At 41.0% G+C, this 22,591-nt stretch overlaps 2 protein-coding genes across 6 annotated transcripts in view; one reads left to right on the forward strand and one right to left on the reverse strand.

Annotated features, from left to right (window-relative positions):
* Positions 1-9,384, reverse strand: part of gbp1 (guanylate binding protein 1, interferon-inducible) — a 42,962-nt gene extending 33,578 nt beyond the window's left edge. The window contains 1 exon segment of the mRNA NM_001016773.2: positions 9,276-9,384. The gene's annotated coding sequence lies outside the window, so the exon portion shown is untranslated.
* gbp5 (guanylate binding protein 5) overlaps positions 1-21,998 on the forward strand; it is a 36,017-nt gene extending 14,019 nt beyond the window's left edge. The window contains 13 exon segments of one of the 5 annotated variants that reach the window (NM_001126772.2): positions 9,559-9,568; positions 9,907-10,026; positions 10,145-10,335; positions 11,557-11,684; positions 12,210-12,319; positions 13,352-13,557; positions 14,451-14,693; positions 14,774-15,057; positions 15,405-15,617; positions 17,066-17,168; positions 18,385-18,578; positions 19,579-19,732; positions 20,652-21,439. In NM_001126772.2, the coding sequence (NP_001120244.2) occupies positions 10,146-10,335; positions 11,557-11,684; positions 12,210-12,319; positions 13,352-13,557; positions 14,451-14,693; positions 14,774-15,057; positions 15,405-15,617; positions 17,066-17,168; positions 18,385-18,578; positions 19,579-19,732; positions 20,652-20,737 (1,911 nt within the window). In that variant the 5' untranslated portion in view covers positions 9,559-9,568; positions 9,907-10,026; position 10,145 and the 3' untranslated portion in view covers positions 20,738-21,439. 5 annotated transcript variants of the gene reach the window in all.
* Positions 21,999-22,591: the final 593 nt, after the last annotated feature.

A 22,591-nucleotide genomic window follows, 5' to 3' on the forward strand; every position in this document is an offset into this window, starting at 1 on the left:
GTCTGGCATGTAGTCTGAGCGCCAACCAAAATAACAGTTGGTCACTGCTACAGCACAGGTTAAACCTAGCGACATAACTACAGCTGACTAGTCATCTTCACATATATATAAATGGAATAAAGAACTGAATAAAGACATCTATATGCATATACTGTATGTATATAAATGTCTTTATTCAATTTATCAGTGTCCAATGTTTCAGTGACTAATACAAGACTTAAATACCCAAGGGTGCAAACTTGTTCTGAGTTGCTCTTTATATGTAACTCTTTAATATACTGTATTATTGAAGAGAATACTAACATAAAATTGGGTTTAATAATTGCATACATTTTAAATAGTATGGAGTATTGTACAAAGATTAAATGAACTCTAGCAAATGAAATTCACATGGAATTATGGATATTTAAGTCTTGCACAAGTCACTGTTTGTGTTAATGGGACAATGGGACATGGAGAAAAAAACTGGTGAGCCCTTGTGGGCCCCACCAACCCAGACCCAAACCCTTCCTACGCTCCCCTGCTGACCTTCCTCCCCCAATCGCACCTAGTTAAGTACGAGATATGTAGCAGGGGGTCCTGGGCTTGGCAGCACCGGTGGGCCCCGCACACCCCAGCCTGAACCTGGGCACATGGTATGTGACTGAATAAAGAAATTCTCTCTTTTATTCACTGAACAAGTGTGCTGGTCCTCATTAATATATATATATATATATATAAGCACAAACACTATATTAACTGAAGCAATTTATATTTATATAATGGATTTTCTCAAAATAAACACTTTTATCAAAACAAATGTACAATTTAATATGACATTATGTAACTGCGAATACAGTATATTTGTGCTCACATGATTATTTTTGTGATAATAAATGAATATTGCACTCAGAACTAAGTACTTATTTTGTACAGGCAAAAATAAATGTGTAACTACAAAACTGAGCTTCTGTGCCGACAAAAATGGGCTCCCTGTGCTGGATATTCGGCTCTGCATTAAAGACCTTTTTGTTTTGGAAAGGGGCCTAGAATGTCAGCTCCTTCCAACTAATCTAGCTCTGCAGCTGTAGGTATTTATATCCCAAACTGTGAGCTTTCACTTTCATTACTTACTGCTCATTGCTGGTTTCCTGGAAATGATTTCTTTAGGAGAATCAATTTGTTACTAGAAGGTGGGGGAGAAGGCTGACAGTAAGGGTAAAATTGGAAACATTTTCTCTTCAAATTCTACAGTATATGAGAATAGCTGCATTCATACAACGGCCGAATAGATATACAGTATATTGCTATCTTTAAATGGGAAAAATATTACAATTACTTGGGTCATTATCTTATCTATCATACAGAGTACCCTTTTATTGAGATATGGAATAATTCCTATTTATTCGACCCCCTCCCTGCATTATTAGTATATGGGACATATGTAGGGTCAGTAATGGAGGTTAATCGGGGGGGCCAGGAAATTTATCAGGGGCTGCAAAAAAAGCCACTCCTGGTAAATTAAAGAGCCATAATTTAAATTTTTAAATTGGAATTTGGGCTCTTCTAGTGCAGTAGACTCACTTTGACACAGAAAAACAAAGTACAGTGGGAGTGAGGGGCGGCATCAACTTGTCAAACCCTGGTTGTTTTAAAATTGAGGGTTTTTTTTTAACTCTGGTTACTCTGATTAGTGATTTTTCTTCACTTAATAGGGTTCTTAGCAGAAGGATAATAGGGGTCTGATCTCAACTACCACAACACTTGCAAAACCCAATATCCAGAAAGCTCCAAATTACGGAAAGCCTGTCTTCCATAGACTCCTTTTTAATCAAATAATTCAGAATTTTAAAACTGATTTCCTTTTTCTCTGTAGTAATAAAACAGTACCTGTACTTGATCCCAACTAAGATATAATTACCCCTTATTGGGGGCAGAACAGCCCTATTGGGTTTATTTAATGGTTAAATGATTCCCTTTTCTCTGTAATAATAAAACAGTACCTGTACTTGATCCCAACTAAGATATAAATAATCCTTATTGGGGGCAGAACAGCCCTATTGGGTTTATTTCATGGTTAAATGATTCCCTTTTCTCTGTAATAATAAAACAGTACCTGTACTTGATCCCAACTAAGATATAAATAATCCTTCTTGGATGCAAAACAATCCTATTCTCCGGAATACCCTTGGTCCCGAGCATTCTGGATAACAGGTCCTATACCTGTACAAGTATAGCTGGGGAAAGAGGAATCAATTCCCCCCCCCCTCCTCCTTTTTATAGGTAAACAGCTGCACTGTTCACCCACACTATTTTATTAGTTATTTGTTTATTTATTTAATAGTTGCTGGGCTACAACTCCTCAGCTCTCTAGATCCGGCTGAGAATCCCAGCTGATGTGAGTAAATCTGGCTCCCTGTTCTCTGTTCCTGCAATTGGAGTTGGGAGCAATAAGCACAGTTTCCCAGCACTGAACAAGTCTGTCCCTTTATCCCCAAAGCAGAGAATGGGGCGACCTTTTATAATTATAGCAGCATGGGAGAACATAAGCAGGACAAGCATTTAGGTATAATACTACCATACCTTCACCTTTAATTCACATCTGATATACCCCAATTGTGCATGGGATATGTAATACTAACCTGCTACCTACTCCTGCCTATAAGTAACAACTTCAAATGTTCTTTATGTATGACTATACATATACTATTGTTTTCTAAATAAACCATTTTACGGATACCAGGAATGAGACATAAATGTGAAACATCTGAATCTGAGATAAAAATACCTACAGCTGATTAATTGGCTTGATGGATTGGAGAGGGCTGAAGGCCTAGGCCTCCTTCTAAGTAGGCAACAATGGAGATCTGAAAGTCCAAGCACAGGAAGAATAGCCAATAGCCAATGATACAATCACTGTGAGACATCTGAATCCAGGATAAAAATAACTATAGCTGCTAAGCAGAACCTCATGGGTTGAAGTAAGCTGAAGATCTGGGCCTCCTTCCAAAAATTGGTCTTTAATGAAGATCTGAAGGGCTGTCACAGGGAGCATTGCTTTCTGCCATTGTTTTATGATAACTGTATACAAAAAATTGGGCTATGGGAGGGCAACAAAAATGAAATGGCTACATTTGATAGGACACACTGTATATTATATGTATAAATGTGCACAATACTTTTTACCATGACCTGGATGAATGAGAAGCTTCAGTTGAGATATGTTGGTTACCAGCTATTTTATTTGTTATGAAACAACCCCCCACCCTGTTTATTGTGTCTTATGTCACTGAATACTGCATAGAAATATTTTTAGGGAATTTTCATTTTCTTGTGTTTGTGGTGCTTAGTTATTTGAAACCCGCAGACACGCGGATCATAGAACGGGGCCAGAACTGACTAATGCTGACAGAGCGCTTTTCAACCTTTTCATTCAATGTTAGGACCCAGTTGTAACTAAGGAGTGAACCTGTAATATAATAATGCAGGAACAATGATTTTGACGCCCTGCTAGTGAGCAATGACCTTTGTGTTCAAGGCAAAGCAACTTAACCCAGGTGGAGGCTTTAGGTTATTGTCAGTATGTTATAGTATGGCCGATGTTTAGCAACTTTTAAAATAGCCTTTATTTTTCATAGTTTTGGAATGATTTGCCTACTTTCTGGCTTTTAAAGGAGAAGGAAAGGCTAGTAAAGAGTTAATCTCAAAATGCAGGTATATCTTCAGTTCTCTCAATAGTGCCCTTAAAGGAGAAGGAAAGTCACAATCTATTAAGCACACTATTAAATAGTACTACTATTGCTGAGTAAAAACGCTATATTCCTGGCTTGCCTAATGAAAGATTTACAGAGATACACATACTAGAACCTACATACTTGTATCAGTGAATGGCGCCGCCATCTTGTCGGCGGCTTGTATCTGTCATAGCATGCCCCACACAGCATGTCAGATCATCCTCTGCCTGCCGGCAGCACCCCTCCCCTCCCCCCCGCCGCTCGCATCTGTCATACCATGCCCGTCACCCCAGAGTGTCAGATCATCCTCTGTCGGCAGCACAAAATCCACCCCCCGCCGCTCGGCGGCTCTCATCCTCCTCACAGCATGTCAGACGATCCGATACCGGCAGCACCATCCCAGCCCCACTCCGCCGCTGCTGCCGCCGCCGCAGGCTGCTCGCACTCGCATCTACTAGTGGGTATTTCAGTAAAGGGGAGCCTGGTTAGCATGTTCTTAACAAGGAAGAGCTCCCCGCTCCTGCCACAAACCCTCCGTCGCTCCCTGCACCTGCCCCCCCCTGCATGACACAGAGTTCACCTTGCTGCGTTGCCATGGCAACCAGACGCCCCTGTTGTGCGCACATGCGCCGCCTACAGTAACAAGTCCTCAAGTCTGGGAGGGAGTGATGCATTATGGGAATCTTCTTTACACAGCTCAGTGTTTTTTTTCCTGTTTGGCTTCTGATCATCTGAACGGGAGAAATATGGGGAGACTTAAGGGCACTATTGAGACAACTGAAGGTATGCCTGCAGCTTGAGATTAACTCTTTATTAGCCTTTCCTTCCCATATTTCACCTGTTCAGAAGATCTGAAGCCAAACATGGAGAAAAAACGCAGAGCTGGGTAGAGAAGAATCCCATAATGCAACGCTCCTGCCCAGACTTGGGGACTTGGACTGTAGGCGGCGCATGCGCACAAACAGGAGCGCTCCCCCTAGCGTCTGGTTGCTATGGCGACCACCGCCCCTATTAGAAGCGGATGCAGCGGCAGCTGGGGCCATTAGAAGAGAACGCAGCCAGCAGGTGCTGGGGGGGGGGAGAGGTGAGGAGCGTGAGGAAAGGTGAGGAGCTTTTGTGACAAGAGGACGCAGGTGCTGGGAGGGGGAGAGGCGAGCGGGGAGGGGAGGGGAGTGGAGCGGGGGGGTGGTGACAAGAGGACACCGGCAGCTGACAGGTGCTGGCGGGGAGAGGAGCGGGGCAGGCTTTTGTGACAAGAGGACGCAGGTGCTGGGAGGGGGAGAGGCGAGCGGGGAGGGGAGTGGAGTGGGGGGGTGGTGACAAGAGGACTCAGGTGCTGGGAGGGGGATAGGCGAACGGGGAGGGGAGCGGAGTGGGGGGGTGGTGACAAGAGGACGCAGCTGGCTGACAGTTGCTGAGGGGGAGAGGCAAGCGGGGAGGTGAGCGGAGCGGCGGGGGTGTGTGTGTGACATTTTGTGCTCTCATGATCGCGTCTAGGGGGAGGAATAAATTAAGCGCATGCGCTTTTAGTTTGCAGGTACCATCTTGCAGACGTCAGTGTTAAAAACATGGTGGCACAGACACAGGAGAAATACTGTTTACTTCGGGAGGACCGTACTGGTCAAAGGAGCATTTTTATAAGAAATGATTTCAGTGTTCAGGTACATGCAGGGGCCCTCTATTACATACTAGAAGATGAGTAAAACCCTTTCCTTCTTCTTTAAACAGGGGTCGCTGACCCTAACAGTGAAAAATAACTATTGCTCTATAAGGTTATATTTATATTTTTTGTGCTTTGCTTTCTATTTTCCTATTCATATTCCAGTCTCTCATTCAAACCATTGCATGATTGCTAGGGAAATGTGTACCCTAGCAACCAAATAGTTGCTGAAATTCAAAAACTGGAGAGCTGCTGAACAAAAAGAACAATTGCTACATGTAAACATTACCTTTAAGCCAGCTTATTTGGCAACAGAAGAAAGGGCCATAGTTTCAGCCATATCTTCACCTTCTGAAATTCCCTGCTCGCTTTCTGGGGGTACTTTCAGGCCCTGAATGTCCCAGCCACTAAATATGAATGCATTCATTATGTATCTGTATACCTTGTATGGGCTAAATTACGAGACAAACTGAATTTTGTTTTTTGCTGTATAGACTGTGTAGTCAAATCATACCAGATTGTTATATAATGTGCTGAGGAGGGTCCTGATCGCCTCCAGGTTTCTGGTTTGTGGGTTCCTCTGTGTTTTTAGAACCAGACAACAGAAATGGTTAAACAAACACTGGTTTCAACTGCAATTACAGTACATTATTTTATATATATATAAATGTATTTTTGAAAGTTGCTTAGAATTATATGTCTTCGAGTGGAGAAGCCCTTTGTCATGTCATATAATCTCCTTATAAACTCTTAGGGCTCTGGCACACGGGCGAACATGTAAGTCGCCGGTGGGATGGCAGACGCGGTGGCGCGATTTCGCGCAAATCGCCGAAAAAGACTCGCGGGTCTTTTTTGGCGATTCCCTGAAATTGCCCCGCCGCGTCTGCCATCCCGCCGGCGACTTACATGTTCGCCGGTGGGATGGCAGGGGTAGGCAACTCGGGGAGATTAGTCGCCCGCGAGCAGGGAGTTTTATCGCGGGCGACTAATCTCCCCCGTGTGCCAGAGCCCTTACATCTGATCTTGTGGGTTACATATGATGATGCTCTTTCCTGCTATACACAGAAATAGTCAGTAGAGGGAAATCTGACGGCAGCAAGAAGAAATTTCTTTCACTTTCACTGCTAGAAGTGAAACTAGGTTGAGAGGCTATAAAAAGACAAGAACATGAGATGCATTGTCATCCCAGACACAGAAGGCAAGCATAGACTGCAGCAAGGTACAGTAAATTGCTTATTTCTGAATTACATTTTTATGACAATTACATATCGGGATAACAACGAGTTACAATAAATACTTGCTGTATTTTATTACTATTATCTATAATGATATACATATATATTACAAAGATTACTTTGTTAGCACAGATAGATAACCAGTATATTTACAATGTGGTTGTGTCACGGATTGCAGCAACATATCATTGGGCAACTCATGCCCTGTGTTAAGGGGGTGATTCACGTTTAGGTTAACTTTAATATGTTATAGAAAGGCCAATTCTAAGCAACTTTTCAATTTGTCTTCATTATTTATTTTTTTTATGGGTTTTTTTTAATTATTTACCCTCTTCTTCTACCTTTGGCAGCTTTCAAATGGGGGTCACTGGCCCCAGCAGCCAAAAACTATTGCTCTGTGAGGCTACAGTTTTATTGTTCCTGTTTATTACTTATTTTTCTATTCAAGTCCTCTCCTATTCATATACCAGTCTCTCAATCAGACCACTCCCTGTTTGCTAAGGTATTTTGGACCCTAGCAACCAGATAGCTACTGAAACTCCAGTCTGGAGAGCTGCTGAACAAAAAATGAAATAACTAAAAAAATACAAATAAAAAATGATGACCAATTGCAATTCGTCTCAGAATATTACTCTACATCATACAAAACGTTAATTCAAAAGTGAACAACCGCTTTTAAAGTCTTTTATTCTGCTATGAACAAATCAGCAGATTTCAGATGGTTGCAGCTTCTCAATTAAAATTATCTCTGGGGTAGTTAAAGGAAAACTATACCTCTAGAATGCTTACTTAGCTAAAAGACAGTTATATATATATATATAATATAATATGTTAGGGTTCCTGACCGCAGACTGTAGGGACCTGAGGGAGCTCTCCTGCCAGGACAAAGGCGAATATACGGGAATAAGAAGGACGCAACTAACTTGTTCAGTTTATTCTTACATGCTCATAGCTGTTATACCTTTTCTGTACGTGCAGATACAAAGGAATTATTATAAAAAATAGAGTGAGACCTCCTCAGCTTCAAGGATGGCCGGTGCAGGACAGGAATTTAAGGAGTATACAAGGAGTAAGGGATGCGTCAGTGGACAGATAAGATTAAGTTGTTTTTCAAACCATATAGTTTGGAAGGTGCAAGGGTACTATTTGGGAAAAACAACTATTATGGGATGTTCAAGCCTTGCTGTTTGCAGTTAGAAAATGGAGATACATTTCTAAAATGGAGCATGATATGCTAAGCATCAAAGTATAACAAAGTATATGAATATATGGATAAACGATTATATCAATACACGTATAGGACCAGTTATCCAGAATGCTCGGGACCAAGGGTATTCCGGATAAGGGGTCTTTCCTTAATTTGGATCTTCATACCTTAAATCTACTAAGAAATCAATAAAACATTAATTAAACCCAATAGGATTATTTTACATCCAATAAGGATTGATTATATCTTAATTGGGATCAAATACAAAGCACCGTTTTATTTTTACAGAGAAAAAGGGAATCAATTTTAAAAATCTGAATTATTTGATTAATGTGGAGTCTATGGGAGACAGGCTTTCCGTAATTCGGAGCTTTCTGGATATCGGGTTTCCGGATAACGGATCCCATACCTGTATAAGATATGATGTCAGGTATAGGACCAGTTATTTATATATACGGTCTTTCCGTAATTTGGATCGTAATTAAACCCAATAGGATTGTTTTGCATCCAATAAGGATTATATATATCTTAGTTGGGATCAATTACAGGTACTGTTTTATCATTACAGAGAAAAGGGAATCATTTAACCATGAAATAAACCCAATAGGGCTGTTCTGCCCCCAATAAGGGGTAATTATATCTTAGTTGGGATCCAGTACAGGTACTGTTTTATTATTACAGAGAAAAGGGAATCATTTAACCATTAAATAAACCCAATAGGGCTGTTCTGCCCCAATAAGGGGTAATTATATCTTAGTTGGGATCAAGTACAGGTACTGTTTTATTATTACAGAGAAAAGGGAATCATTTAACCATTAAATAAACCCAATAGGGCTGTTCTGCCCCCATTAAGGGGTAATTATATCTTAGTTGGGATCAAGTACAGGTACTGTTTTATTATTACAGAGAAAAGGGAATCATTTAACCATTAAATAAACCCAATAGGGCTGTTCTGCCCCCAATAAGGGGTAATTATATCTTAGTTGGGATCAAGTACAAGGTACTGTTTTATTATTACAGAGAAAAAGAAAAAATTCTGAATTATTTGATTAAAATGGAGTCTATGGCAGACAGGCTTTCCATATTGGGAGCTTTCCGGATAATGGGTTTCCGGATAAGGGATCCCATACCATATAGTTTAGTGGTTGTGTTCAACCACTAAATTTTAAACCATTAGGCGGGGGTGTAATGAAGTTGTTACCACAACATACATATAAACAACAAGAGCCCCTCTGCACACGCCATTATCAATATATATAGGACATTAAGACATTCTGTGCATTAAGCTACTAAGATAAGCCCTCCCCTTTAAGCAAAACAGGGATTGTTTGCCCATATATTGCAATATACTTCAAGCTGGCCAACTTTATCCCCGGTCTGGCCAGTCCTACACTCACTTATCTGATTCATTAAGAATTCTACTGCTTTGATATATATTTAACAAAGGAACTGAGTTTTACCTGCAACTTGTTTGCTTTCAGGATTAAAACCCTCAAATGCTTGCCCTTTTATTGGCTCCAATGGGATCACCTGACTGTAGCTGTTGTGTATTTTGTGGTCACAGCCTCATTGCACCCCCGCCTAATGGTTTACAATTTAGTGGTTGAGCACAACCTTGCCTTTTTATACAGGAGCAGTGGTCGGCTCCGTGTTGTAGCTCCCACCCTTCCCATCTGCAGTCAGGTGATCCCAATGGGCCAATAAAAGGGGCAGCCATTTAGGGATGTTAACCTTAAAAGCAAGTAAGTTGCAGGTAAAACTCAGTCCCTTTGTTAAATGTATATTGAAGCAGTAGAATTCTTAATGAATCAGATAAGTGAGTGTAGGACTGGCCAGACTGGGGATGAAGTTGGCCAGCTTGAATATATTGCACTATATGGGCAAACAATCCCTGTTTTGATTAAAGGGGAGGGCATTGCTTGGTAGCTTAATGCGCAGAATGGGTTAATGTCCTATATATATTGATAATGGGGGAGTGCAGAGGGGCTTTTGTTGTTGTATATATGATTTGTGTTGTCACAGCCTCATTGCTTCCCCGCCTAATGGTTTCAAATGTAGTGGTTGAGCACAACTTTTCCTTTATTACTATAGTTTATACAGGAGCAGTGGCCGCTCCATGTTATAGCTCCCACCCTTCCCAGCTACAGTCAAGGGATCCTTGTGGAGCCAATAAAAGGGCAACCATTTGGGGGTTTTAACCTTGAAAAGCAAGTAAGTTGCAGGTAAAACTCAGTCCATTTGTTAAATGTATGTGTGTATATATATATATATATATATATATATATTATTCCCATTGTACCTTCTCTAATGCCCACGCATTTAAATGCAGGATGGCAGTGTTGCCAATGGAAGAACCCATGTGCCTGATAGGAAACAAGGAAGGTGAAGATCTAATCGTTAACCAGGAGGCCTTACAGATCTTATTGAAAATCACTCAGCCTGTGGTGGTTGTGGCGATTGTTGGGAAATATCGAACTGGGAAATCCTATCTTATGAACAAGCTCGCCGGAGCCAGGAATGGTGAGTGAGCCCTCAGGCAATGAATGTTGTGGTGTCCCAGAGCACGAGGCAGGTTTATGGGCAGATAATAAGCACACAGGCAGGTAACCGTACCACCAGGATTTATACAATCCCTTTATATGGGGTATAACTGCTCAACAGGAGAGTAACTTTAATACCTAACTGTCTTAACTAATAATACCGGCCAGGGGATACGGTTGGGGGTGTAGTTATGACAAAAAGTGGGTGGAGTTGTGACACAAGAGGGGGCGGAGCAATGATATGACCAAGCGGTGCACAACAGATCCAGCTTAGGGTATAGAATATGTGGGGAGTTGGGTGGACAAGGGACAAGCTCAAAGCAGGAATTGGGGACAGGCCGAGGGCAGAACAACTGGTTCTGGTATTTTACTGGCCAGGTGCAACCTTTTTCCAGGGAATTTTATTTTACAGTCTTTCAACATAACATTCTTGTAGAAGTCACTTAAGCTTCCAGGCAGCTTAGCACTGCTGTTTGTAACAGGGAGAATAACAGCTTTCATAACAAGGGGCAGCACTGGAAATTGCTATTCAGAAGCAGGGGCACCAGGAAGGCACGCCCCCTTCCCCCTGAACTCTCTTAGAAATCTGCTTCCTGGACATGGTACCTCAGAAATCTACTTCCTGGTCATGGCACCTCCCAGCCCCGTCCCTCTGAGCCTCCCAATACCAGAACTAGAAGGGTCCTTTCCACATGTACCTTTTCCTCGTGTATTTTCTGTCAGAAAACATAAATCTTATGTGTACACTGGCTTAAGCTGGCCATACACGCACCGATAATATCGTACGAAACCTCGTTTTGTACGATATTCGGTGCGTGTATGGCAAGTCGGCGAGTCGACCGATATCGCAGGAACCTGCTGATATCGGTCGATTCGCCGACCGGGCCAGTTAAAAGATTTTGATCGTGCGCCATAGAAGGCGCCTGACCAAAATCTGCCTTCAGTGCTGAATCGGCAGAAGGAGGTAGAAATCCTATTGTTTCTGCCTCTTTCAGCGCTGAAGGTTAGTGGCGGATCTGAAAGATCGTCAGATTGCCACGTGTGTGGCCACCTTTAGCCTTTTATGTGCTCTGAGTACCACAGCAGTACTAATGCAGTAAGACAGGAGGCAAAACTGGGTTGCGGTGCCACTGTGGGTCACTGCAAGTTTATATACATAATTTTAAAATGAATGATCTATTATTCTATATTATTGCTTCAGGGTTTGCACTTGGATCAACTGTCCAGTCGAAGACTAAAGGGATCTGGATGTGGTGCGTGCCTCACCCTACTAAACAAGGCAATACCCTAGTTCTGTTGGACACAGAGGGACTGGGGGATGTGGAGAAGGTGAGCAAATGTATATAATAATAGATAAATACAAAGTATAACAATAAATACAAGATACAGTTACAGTTGCAATAAGTTAAGAGTCAAAAACACAAGAGGATGGAGGTCCCTGCCCCGTAGAGCTTACAATCTAGACACTGCACCATAGTATTTACTTTAGCAAGTTTATATGCTTTAAGATGGCAAATAAAGACCTTTTCACCAACTGGCTAAGGAAAGGCTTACATATTATAAAACAGGGAAAATAAATATTGCTGCAAATATGCTGCCACTGTACTGGAAGTTTAACGTCACTCATCTTTGCTTCGTGGTTTGCTAGGGGGTCAGAAAAAAGGGGAAATGTATACTTTGCTAGGGTTTCAGAGGTACTGTATAAGGTTCACTGCCTTTCACACCGCATTAGTAATTGTTTATTCCAGGGTGGGGTGTCTGGGTCCAAGGCTGAAACATTTGGATTAGAGGTTCCAAGGAGGTGCCAAGGCTTCACATTTATAGACATGTTGATTTCCTCTCTGCTTCTCTAAGGGAGACAGCAAGAATGATGCCTGGATCTTCTCCCTGGCTATCTTACTCAGCAGCACTCTGGTGTACAACAGCATGGGGACCATTGACCAACAAGCCATGGACAATCTGCAGTATCCTTTCCTTCATTCCCCCTATAATGGGGCCCAATGACCCAGAGCGAAGTATAGGGAAGCAGGGCATGACGGGGCTAGGAGGGCAGCCTTCCCCCCTCCCCTTGACTGGTCCAGGTGGCTGGCCATTTGGTGTTTTGAATTATTCCTGGGCACAGTATGGGGGATGGTTACACAAGGGATGCCAGCCTACCTTCAGTTTGTTCCAGATGGCGGGAGGATCAGCAGCTCGCAAAGTCCCAACCTCCCTCCCTAAGAAATAGGGTTGTTGTTGTTGCAGTTGGCAGAGGGTACCTTACTCCATGCCCCCAGGGGGAAGTTTAAGGGGGGTACTTGACAAGGAGAATGTAGCCCGGTAGGCCTGGGGTCCTGATTGGAAGGCAGTTAGCCTCGGTTTAGGGCTGGGGAAAAAGGAGGCAGGAACCAGGCGTTACATTTGGGCTCAGGGTCAGCCCCTTGGAGGCGAGTAAGGATTGTCGGTTACTGTAAATGTTTGTTATACAAACAGATTTTGTTACAAGTTACTAATGTTTCACATGTTAACTGATGTTAAGTTTTATGTTAATAAATAAATAACTGCGGCCCTCTCTTTCCAGCTACAGTGCCCACGTGTGTTGTATTGGGTGAAAGGGGTAGAGGTGTGGGTTTAACCGGGGGGAAGGGGTAAGGGTTGCAGGCTCGACACTGCACCTGTGATAAACATGTCAGTAGCAGCAGGCAGAGACAAAGGCACCTGTACTTTCATTACTACATCTTTTTACATTACATTCAAAGTGTGTATTTTAAAACTGTTGTTGGCAGTGCCATAACAATAGTGGTAACAGACCCCTGTGGGTTGAAGCCAAAGTACTTGGGGGGGACCTAGGGGGTCAAGAGGCACCCATGGCTGTGGCCATGCTTGCTCTAAATTACTGATCTTTCTTAGTTCCTTTATGAATTTTAGTTTTAAATACATTTCTCTCCCTCCAGTTGAAATGGTAATTGTGCTCTCATGTTTGTTATATGTATGTTCCATCCTATAACATCACACAGTTATGTGACAGAACTAACAGAGCTCATAAAAGTGAAATCAGACGAAGCACAAGCAACGGAAGAAGAAGACGATGAGTCTGGAGAATTCAAAAGGTTCTTCCCATCATTCATTTGGTGTGTGAGGGACTTTACACTAAAGTTAGAGAAGAATGGCTCCCCAATCACTGAGGATCAGTATTTACTAGATGCACTGGAACTAAAGAAAGGTGAGTAAATTCATGTGTAGCTTCTTTCAGGAGGGATTTTTAATGCACCATCCAACCCCTGTTTATCAGCACTAAAGACACAAGGTTAGAGAGTATCCAGGTATGTGGTGTACAACCCCTTTTTTCAACTTATTAGTGGCCACCCAGGGCTGTAAGTGTATCTTGATGCCAGCTGGGGTTTGCTTTCAGTTTGGTTTTCAACCATATCTTTTCTAGAGGATTTGTTATTTGACCAAAAATGGATTTCGTGCATCCCTAGCAATAACAGTTTCTGGTACCAGCCAATACCAAAATATTTGATTAAATGTGTTGGCCAGTCATAACCTGACTAAATACGACCGGATCCGACATTCAGTTCTTTTCACTGATGCCAAGCTCAAATTGCACAAAATTAAATTGTAAACGTAGCTGTCATTAGACAGGACCCAGCACTTGGTGGTGATTTCCATTAACTTTGAAAGGAGTTTGCTTTATAACAGTTTGTCCTCCATCTCTGACAGAGAGGGTTTAGGGAAAACTATATGGGCGAGCCTTAAGGGAAATGACAGGGCCCTGGGCCCGGGGAGGTATATTGCCGTTATTGGAAGACCAAGTTAAACATCTAACCTGAATGGGGGTTAAAAATATATGGGTGAAAAGGGAAGAGCTTAAGGAAAGGACACAGGGCACTAATAGAGAAAGGAGAGCTAATAAGGAAATGTAAAAGAGGACTGGAGACAATGGCACCACAGTAACACAGTGAGTACCGCAATGGGTAGAACAGGTAGAAGATAAACATGAAAGAAAAAAGAGGAACAGAACTCTATTTAAGTTCATAGCATTATATTTATATGTCATAACAAATGTTATATGATTCATGAATTAATCTGAATACATTTCCAAATGTTTTTTAGGTGTTGGCAAAAAGGTGCAAGACTACAACCTGCCCCGTCAGTGCATTCGGCATTACTTTCATTCGCACAAATGCTTTGTGTTTGACCGGCCAGCTTCAACATTGGCTCTCCAGAGACTGGAGGAACTACAAGAATCAGAATTAGAGCCTAAATTTGTAGAGAAAGCAGCAGAGTTTTGTTCTTGTATATATGGGAAAAGCAATGCTAAAACTCTAGTGGGCGGCTACACAGTGACTGGGAGATGTAAGTTTGGCATAAAAAGAATGTCTCCATCACCTGCGGCCAAGTAACCTCACACAATTCTCTTTTGTGTTTCATACCAGTGCTGGGCAATCTGGCCGTGTCCTACACAGAGGCAATACGGAGCGGTTCCATCCCCTGTATGGAGAATGCAGTCATTGCCCTGGCACAGATTGAGAATTCTAGAGCCGTGCAGGAAGCTCTGACCAAGTATGAGGAAGAGATGAGCAAGCAAATTGCCAAATTCCCTACAGAGACCCAGGAAGAGTTTCTCAGTATTCACCAGGAGTGTGAAAAAGAAGCAACGCAGGTCTTTATGGGCCTGTCCTTCAAGGATGAGAATGGGCAATATCAGAAACAGCTCATCGTACGTTTCTTTATTAACCCATGGAAGCAGTAGTAAATGTGTGCAAAGCAGCACTTGATTATTGTCTTAAATAGCACACTAAGAACTTTCTGTACAGGTTATGCTTCAGTGATGCAGGGAAACTGTTATGTTTCTATTTATTGCTGCAAGCAGTTTATCAGTTTATTCAACTGAATACCATGTTTTATTGTAAATGGAATAGTAGTCATATTGTACATTGTAATTTAATAGCAAGAGTACAGGAGGAAAATGAGAGAACAGAAAAAGATAATATGTGACTGATAAAACAGTAAAATTTAAAACCATTGGTTTAACCACCCAAGGCTCGTTGTTTGTTATATTTACAGGATGAACTGGCAGAAAAAAAGTCCAAATATTCTCTATACAATGAAGAGGAATCTGCCAAGAAGTGCAAAGCCATTCTACAGAAACTGAGCGAGAATCTGGAGAGAGAAATATTAAATGGAAAATTCTCCAAACCTGGCGGATATACACAGTTTATTTCAGAGAAGAACTTGCTGGTGGATGAATACAATAGAACCAAAGGCAAAGGAGTCAAAGTACGGCGTCCTTATGTTGCACTCTACCTTTATTGTTATTTTTATCTTGTCTAATAGAAATATGAAACATTCACTAAATAGAGGTCATAAGGGCATGGTGTAGATGCCAATGGATCGTGGCATGGAATCACTGGGGCCAAATGGGGCACATTGAAAGGACTTTAAACAGAGGTTTATTAAATAGGAACAAATAATCTATACAGACAGATAGCAGCAAGTTCTGCCAGCATATTCCCTGTACTAAGCACATTTATTAGGACTATTCCATGGTGGTGTGGTTTTGAATGAACAGGCCTTTACTTCTCTACATTTATGCGAATACTGTTGTACCATATACACTGTATAACACAATGGCACTTGACTGTTTTGTTTAAAGAAGACCAAGTTGTTTCTCTTAAAGTGGCACAGGGTTGTTCAACAATAACTCAACAAATCCTTGAGATATTTCACTTACATGTCAGGCACAACAATCAGAGACAGCACATCTGATACCCCTGTGGAGACAGCTTGCCAGGTTTCTAGATGCACCCTCAGGCCCTCTGTAAAATGAAATGGATCACTCACATTGGATCAGGGAATACACATAACCTAAATCCCTATTCAGTTCTGTGATCCCTACACTATGGGGCTGATTTACTAACCCACGAATCCGACCCGAATTGGAAAAGTTCCGACTTGAAAACGAACATTTTGCGACTTTTTTCGTATTTGTTGCGATTTTTTCGGCTTCTTTACGAATTTTTCGTTACCAATACGATTTTTGCGTAAAAACGCGAGTTTTTCGTAGCCATTACGAAAGTTGCGTAAAATCTGGCGATTTTTCGTAGCGTTAAAACTTGCGCAAAAAGTTGCGCTTTTTTCATAGCGTTAAAACTTACGCGAAACTTTGCACCATTTAAGTTTTAACACTACGAAAAAGGCGCAACTTTTTGCGCAAGTTTTAACGCTACGAAAAATCGCAACTTTTTACGCAACTTTCGTAATGGCTACGAAAAACTCGCGTTTTTCCGCAAAAATCGTATTGGTAACGAAAAATTCGTAAAGAAGCCGAAAAAATCGCAAAAATTACGAACAAATCGCAAAATACCGATCAATACGAAAAAAGCGCAATCGGACTCATTTCGACCCGTTCGTGGGTTAGTAAATGTGCCCCTATATGCCAGTCCTGCCTGAGGGGAGAGCTACCTTCAGCTATCAAATGCTTGTTGGAGTACAGGCTGCTCTTGCTAACCAATTCTGTCTGCCTCACATTCCTAAAAAAGTGCTATGGCTATTAATCCTATGGGTCCCTACAGAACCATGATGGTAGAAGTGAGAATTCCACATGTATCTCTCCAACACAATGGAACGTGGGAACAAATGAAACTGCACTCAGGATCATATTACTTTTGTTTTATTTGTAATAACATAACCCTTATTCTACTCTTTCTCTTACTTATATATAACAGGCTCTAGAAATACTACAGGAATTTCTCAATGAAAAGGAAAATGTAGAAGCTGCAATACTACAGGCAGATCAGTCCCTTACGCATAAGGAGAAGGAAATAGCAGGTGAGCTGAAGTGATTTAGATGTGTATTTGTGTCATCCACTTATCCATCTATACTAGCTATACCTTCTTTCCCTATACAGTATATGATTATAAAATATTCATCCATAATATGCACATGAGTATTTCAAACTTTACAGGGCTGCATTTAATAGAATAACAAAAATACTACAAAATAAATCTAGTTGGATAATGATCCAAGAAACGGAGTCCTTTATTCACTTTTTTCTCACAGTAAAGGAACCGAAAATGTCAATTACAGCTCCACTATGCCAAATACTCATTAAGAGAACAATAAAGTTTAATACAATCACATACTAACTGTAGATTTTAGTATTACAATAGCCATGGATATTATGCTTGTTCAAAAAATCATCTAATCCAGTCTGGTTCTTGTCTAGTATTGTTCAGTATTGCCAAACTGTATGTTATGCCGATGCGCTTAATAAATAAGCCCTCACATATATCTTTTTATCATATAAGGGAAATAATTCCTGCTACTTAGGATTTATTTAGTATTTAGCTGCTGGAAATGCTTTTAAAGGTTATACAGAAAGGGGTTGATTATTTATTTTAGTCATATGTTCCCTGTGTGATTGTTCCCATTTAATGTTCATCCCTAGGCAGTATAAGCAAGAAACCTTCCTTTTAATCTTCATATTGCCACCTGTATATTGAGAGATGTCCCCTGTATAAAAGTGTAACAATAGCCAATGCCTGCCTAGGCCGACACTCTAGAAACAAAAACCCCCCCATACTACTAACACTAAGGGGCCTTAGGGGTTATACCATACTGTGTAATACAACTAATGCCAGAAAAACAGTGTAAAAAGCTGTGTGAAATAAATGGCAAATCTATCAAGGTGTGTGTTTTATTTTTTGCCACCTGAACGCCATATTTTACACCATTATTAAACACAGCTTCAGACCACCTGTAATCTCAATGGAAAAAATTTAAGCTTCAAGTAAGTTCCGGCAGAAGTTGCTCTGGGAATAATGTCGTAAAAACCACAATGGATGAACACTGTATTCTCCCATAGCATTTTCAAGCGACTGCTTAGTATGCAACTGCTGAAAATGCAGATGCGTCTTGATAAGTATGCAGCGATGCCTGGTAATGTATGGTGTATTTGGTAGCCATTTATTTTTTACAAATAGGCTCGAAGATAAACATCACAACCTTTTCTATAACTGGTGAATGCAATTATCTTACATACAGAACAGAGAGCCCGGACAGAAACTGCTGAGAGGGAAAAGCAAATAGTGGAGGAGAATAACAGACGGTTAGAGAAAGACATAGAAGCTCAGAAGAAAAGCCTGGAAGAACATAAGAAAATGATGGAGGAGAAGATGGAAGAGGAGAGAAAGAAGTTGATGGAGCAAAATGAATGGATGATAAAGGAGAAGCTAAAGGTACATAATCCAAGCAGCAGATTGGGTGATACATGCTAAGGTAATGTGTCATTAATGACATCACAGCCTAATAGGGTGTTTATCAAATTAACAAATAAACTGTGGATTCTTCCCATAAAGGTCACACTGATATTATCGTAATTCTCACAGAGACTAATGTTTCAGCAACCAAAGTTTTATATATGTAGCGTAAAAGCTGGAGCTCCTCATGTAATTAAATCAAGATGTATGTTATGAGATGCAGTATAAACAGCAGGTCGGACATTACTGATATAATCATTTTAGTTATAGCAGTGTGTACTATGATCTATGTGGAACCTTCCAGGCTGCAAAAAGCCAATATCTGCGTATACATATCTTATACATATCTTAATGGCACCTAAAGCCTCAGGGCTTTTTTAATACACCCGACAGTGTGTGTATATCCAGTGAAAGTGTGTTAGAGCAAAGCTATAATGAAGTATCACTGCAGGTCTCAGTCTCCAAATGTCAGAAGTTATGTGTAAATGCTATTAAAGCAGTATGGCTGCTGTTTATATAGTATTCTTTGCACTAACCTGATCGCAGGTACATTTGCTGCTTAATCAGGGGTATTTGTAAGAAAATCACAAGTTAAAAAAATCAATAATCAGCCATGTTGCCACTGAGTGGGGCATTGTGTAAATAGCCACAGGACTCTGGTTCTAAGTGTAGAAACCTATGGTCTGGGCCTAGAATTGAGTGCAGCCTGCGCTAGACCATGCTCGATTCTAAAGGGGCTGGTGGGGCATAGGCAAGTAGGTGTTCTCCCCTACCGCTCCCTACCTACCCCTAAGTAGAGCATTATTCAGAAGGAGGTGCTGTGGGGGCTGTGCTGCATCTCCAGGCGCTGCTCTCTGCACAGAGAGCAAGATTTTTGGTGCCAGATGTTCTTGTGTCCCTTTTGCACAGGGTTGTAAGGAATCCCTAATGTGTCACTATGCAATCTTTGTAAATTCATTTTTTCCTTCCGTGAGCTTAGGAACAAGAAGAGATGCTAAAAAAAGGATTCCATAAAGAGTCTGAAATGCTGAAAAATCAAATCGAAGACATAAAGCGAAAAAATTCTGCGGCTGCCGAGAGGTCTCTGCTTGGGGACATTCTCTCTGTTATTTTTCTGCCCATTGGTCTAGCAGGTAGGCTGTTCTATTATTATTTATTATTATTATGAACTTGCACAATTCAAAATGAATCCATAATATAAAATGAATGGACTGCGAATCCATAAAAGAATGTGGATAAGGAAGTCGGATATGTTTTAGTAATTGTAGGTGTCCTTCAAAATCCTGCATTCCTCTGTATATCTGCCCTTATCTCCTCATACACTCCCTCGCCGCTATAAGCTATTCTAGAATACAGGTGCAACACTTGCTCCCATTTGTAAATTGTGTGCAAGTTATGTCATTATGGCCCTCCAACTGCTTTGTTATTTTGCAGGTGCAAAATTATAGTGCATAGGGGCAGTGCACAAAGAGAATCCTGGGCTTAATGGTTGTGTGCAGATGCAAAATATATGATTCCCTTCTGGCTTTGCCTACTGTGCTTTGCCCTAAGTCACAAGGGGCTAGATGTGTGTTGATGCTAGGTACAACAAAAACTTCAAGTTTACAATGTGTATTTATTTTTAGCACTGCACCAGGTAATAGCATATGAGAAGCTAAACATTTCAATAAGCCTAGGCCACTGCTGATTAGGTTGCCCACTCTGTAACTCCCCATATCCTTCACCTGTGACTTATCTGCTTCCCTCTGGACAACAAACCAAAACAGTGACATATCTGTCTCCTGATAAAGTGTAAATGTAAATATTTGTAACCAAAAAAGGGAGAGTAGTGTGAGGACACTCAGAGGAGGGCTGAGGTCAGGAATAACAGGATAGATAGAAATCAGGATTGTGAGGATGGCGAGATGAGCAAGAAGCGGAGGTTGTTGCACCAAGATTCAGTAGTCAATATAAAAAAAAAAGTAAGCTCAGCTGTTGGTGTAACTACTGTAGAAATAAAGTTTACTAATTGGTTTCATTAATTATTTACCCGTTTCCCCTCTGTGTTCTTAGCCAGAGAATTGGGAAAAGGATTGGAAAGAGGATTGGGAAGAGGATTGGAAAGAGGATTGGGAAAAGGACCGGTTTGGAGATGCTGAATAGTCGATCACTGATCAGAAGAGATATAATGGGGAGATACACAATTCACTAAGGGCAAAAAACGTGCTTGTTTGCTTATTCTGCTCATAAGGGCTGAAATTGTAATTGGTATACGTGGCTGTAAAAGACTATGCACAGCGCCTCTCTATAACTGCTTTTCCTAGCTTCCACAGAATACAGTGTTTATTAAATGAAAGTGCTGAATATTGGTGCAATTTACCCTATTTTCTACCCCAAATGCAACATTTTCTCCATAATTCTGTACAAAAAGATAACAGTATTATAATACACGAGCCATGAATGTCCTGTTAATTATATCCTTATAAAAGGTGCTTAGTGATGTCATCAGTTATAATCGGTGCTTAGTGATGTAATTCCTGTCACATGACTAACTGAAACTTGTATACTTTAATAAATAATGTACCCCCTGCTGTAAAATGAGGATATTAGAAGTCACCTCTGAGTTCCATGACCTGTATAAAAGCACTCGGCCTTCGATCTCGTCCCTTTATATGGACATGGAACTCCTCGGTTACTTATAATATTCTTATTCACTATATATTGCATGGGCATACAGTAAGTAACAACATGTTTGTGTGTTTACTGCAGCATTCCTAGTTATTCATTTCTTTCTGAAATTTTCTAAAGATTGATATATGTCAGTTTATAGATGTAATCAACTCGGCACCAGTGACAATTTTGTCACACATTTAATTTTTCTGCAGCAAATTTTTGCCCCAGTTTCACGAAAAATTCCCCAAATGCCAAAACGTGGAAATTTGCCGTGAATCCATGTCTGCCAAAAAAATTCGCTCATCCTTACTCAGCACCGAAACCCATTATTGTTCTGATTGATATTTAGCATGATCAATTGCAATGATCAGTCAATTCCCCCAAAGTTGTAAATATCTAATTTATTAAAAAAAAATGATGCGCAACAATTTTTTTTGAAGCGGGCGACAATTTGGTCGCACATTGATTTTTTTTTTCCGCAGCGAATTCCTCAAATGCCGAAACATGGAAATTCACCGTGAATCCATGTCTGCCGAAAAATTTTGCTCAGCACCCAAACCCATTATTTACATTAGTGAGTCTCTACTGCTCCAATTAATTGGGAATGTATTCCTCTCTAAAGGCCCAAGATACACCTTAATGAAATACCAGTTAGCAGCCTGGATTGTACTTCTGCATTGTGATTACTACTGCATAACCGTGGGAATCATTTGTCTTGGCCAATAAAACCAGTTCAGTTTGCTGCAAGAACCGTCTGGCGTCCTTTTATTTATTTATTTTCTTTGCACACAGCCTCAGTGAGTTGTTACACTACTCCCCCCATATATGAACCCCCCAAAAAGTATCCATTAATAATAGGGACATTAGGGTTAATACACTAAGGTGTGTTAACACCTATCGCATGCTTTTTTGCGTTAAAATTGACGCGAAAAAAAACACGTGATTCACTATAGTATTATATACACTAACACAAAAACAGCTGCAACATACACATATATTCTGGATCAGATTATATGCCACAGTGTCTCTGAGGAGCTGGCAGCTTTTTAATAGTGGCTCAATCCAGGGTTTATAACCGTAACTCTTATCAGCGATGCTACCATGGAGGAGAAGATGGGTGGTGTGTGTTCCTTCCACAGCATGATCTACAAAATGGAGTCTGTACTCCCACAAAGCATTGCAAACATCACATGGCAGGAAGTATGGTGGTTCCATAGGTTATAGATCACACAGGAAATGATTACCTGCATTTGCAGCAAACAGTCAGCAGAGGGACATGACAGTTACCCCTAACTCTTATTCAAAGAAAAACAATCGCACTACCCTGGTTTATGTATTTC

The sequence above is a fragment of the Xenopus tropicalis genome, chromosome 7 (assembly GCF_000004195.4).
Source record: "Xenopus tropicalis strain Nigerian chromosome 7, UCB_Xtro_10.0, whole genome shotgun sequence".
NCBI classification, from domain to species: Eukaryota; Metazoa; Chordata; class Amphibia; order Anura; family Pipidae; genus Xenopus; species Xenopus tropicalis.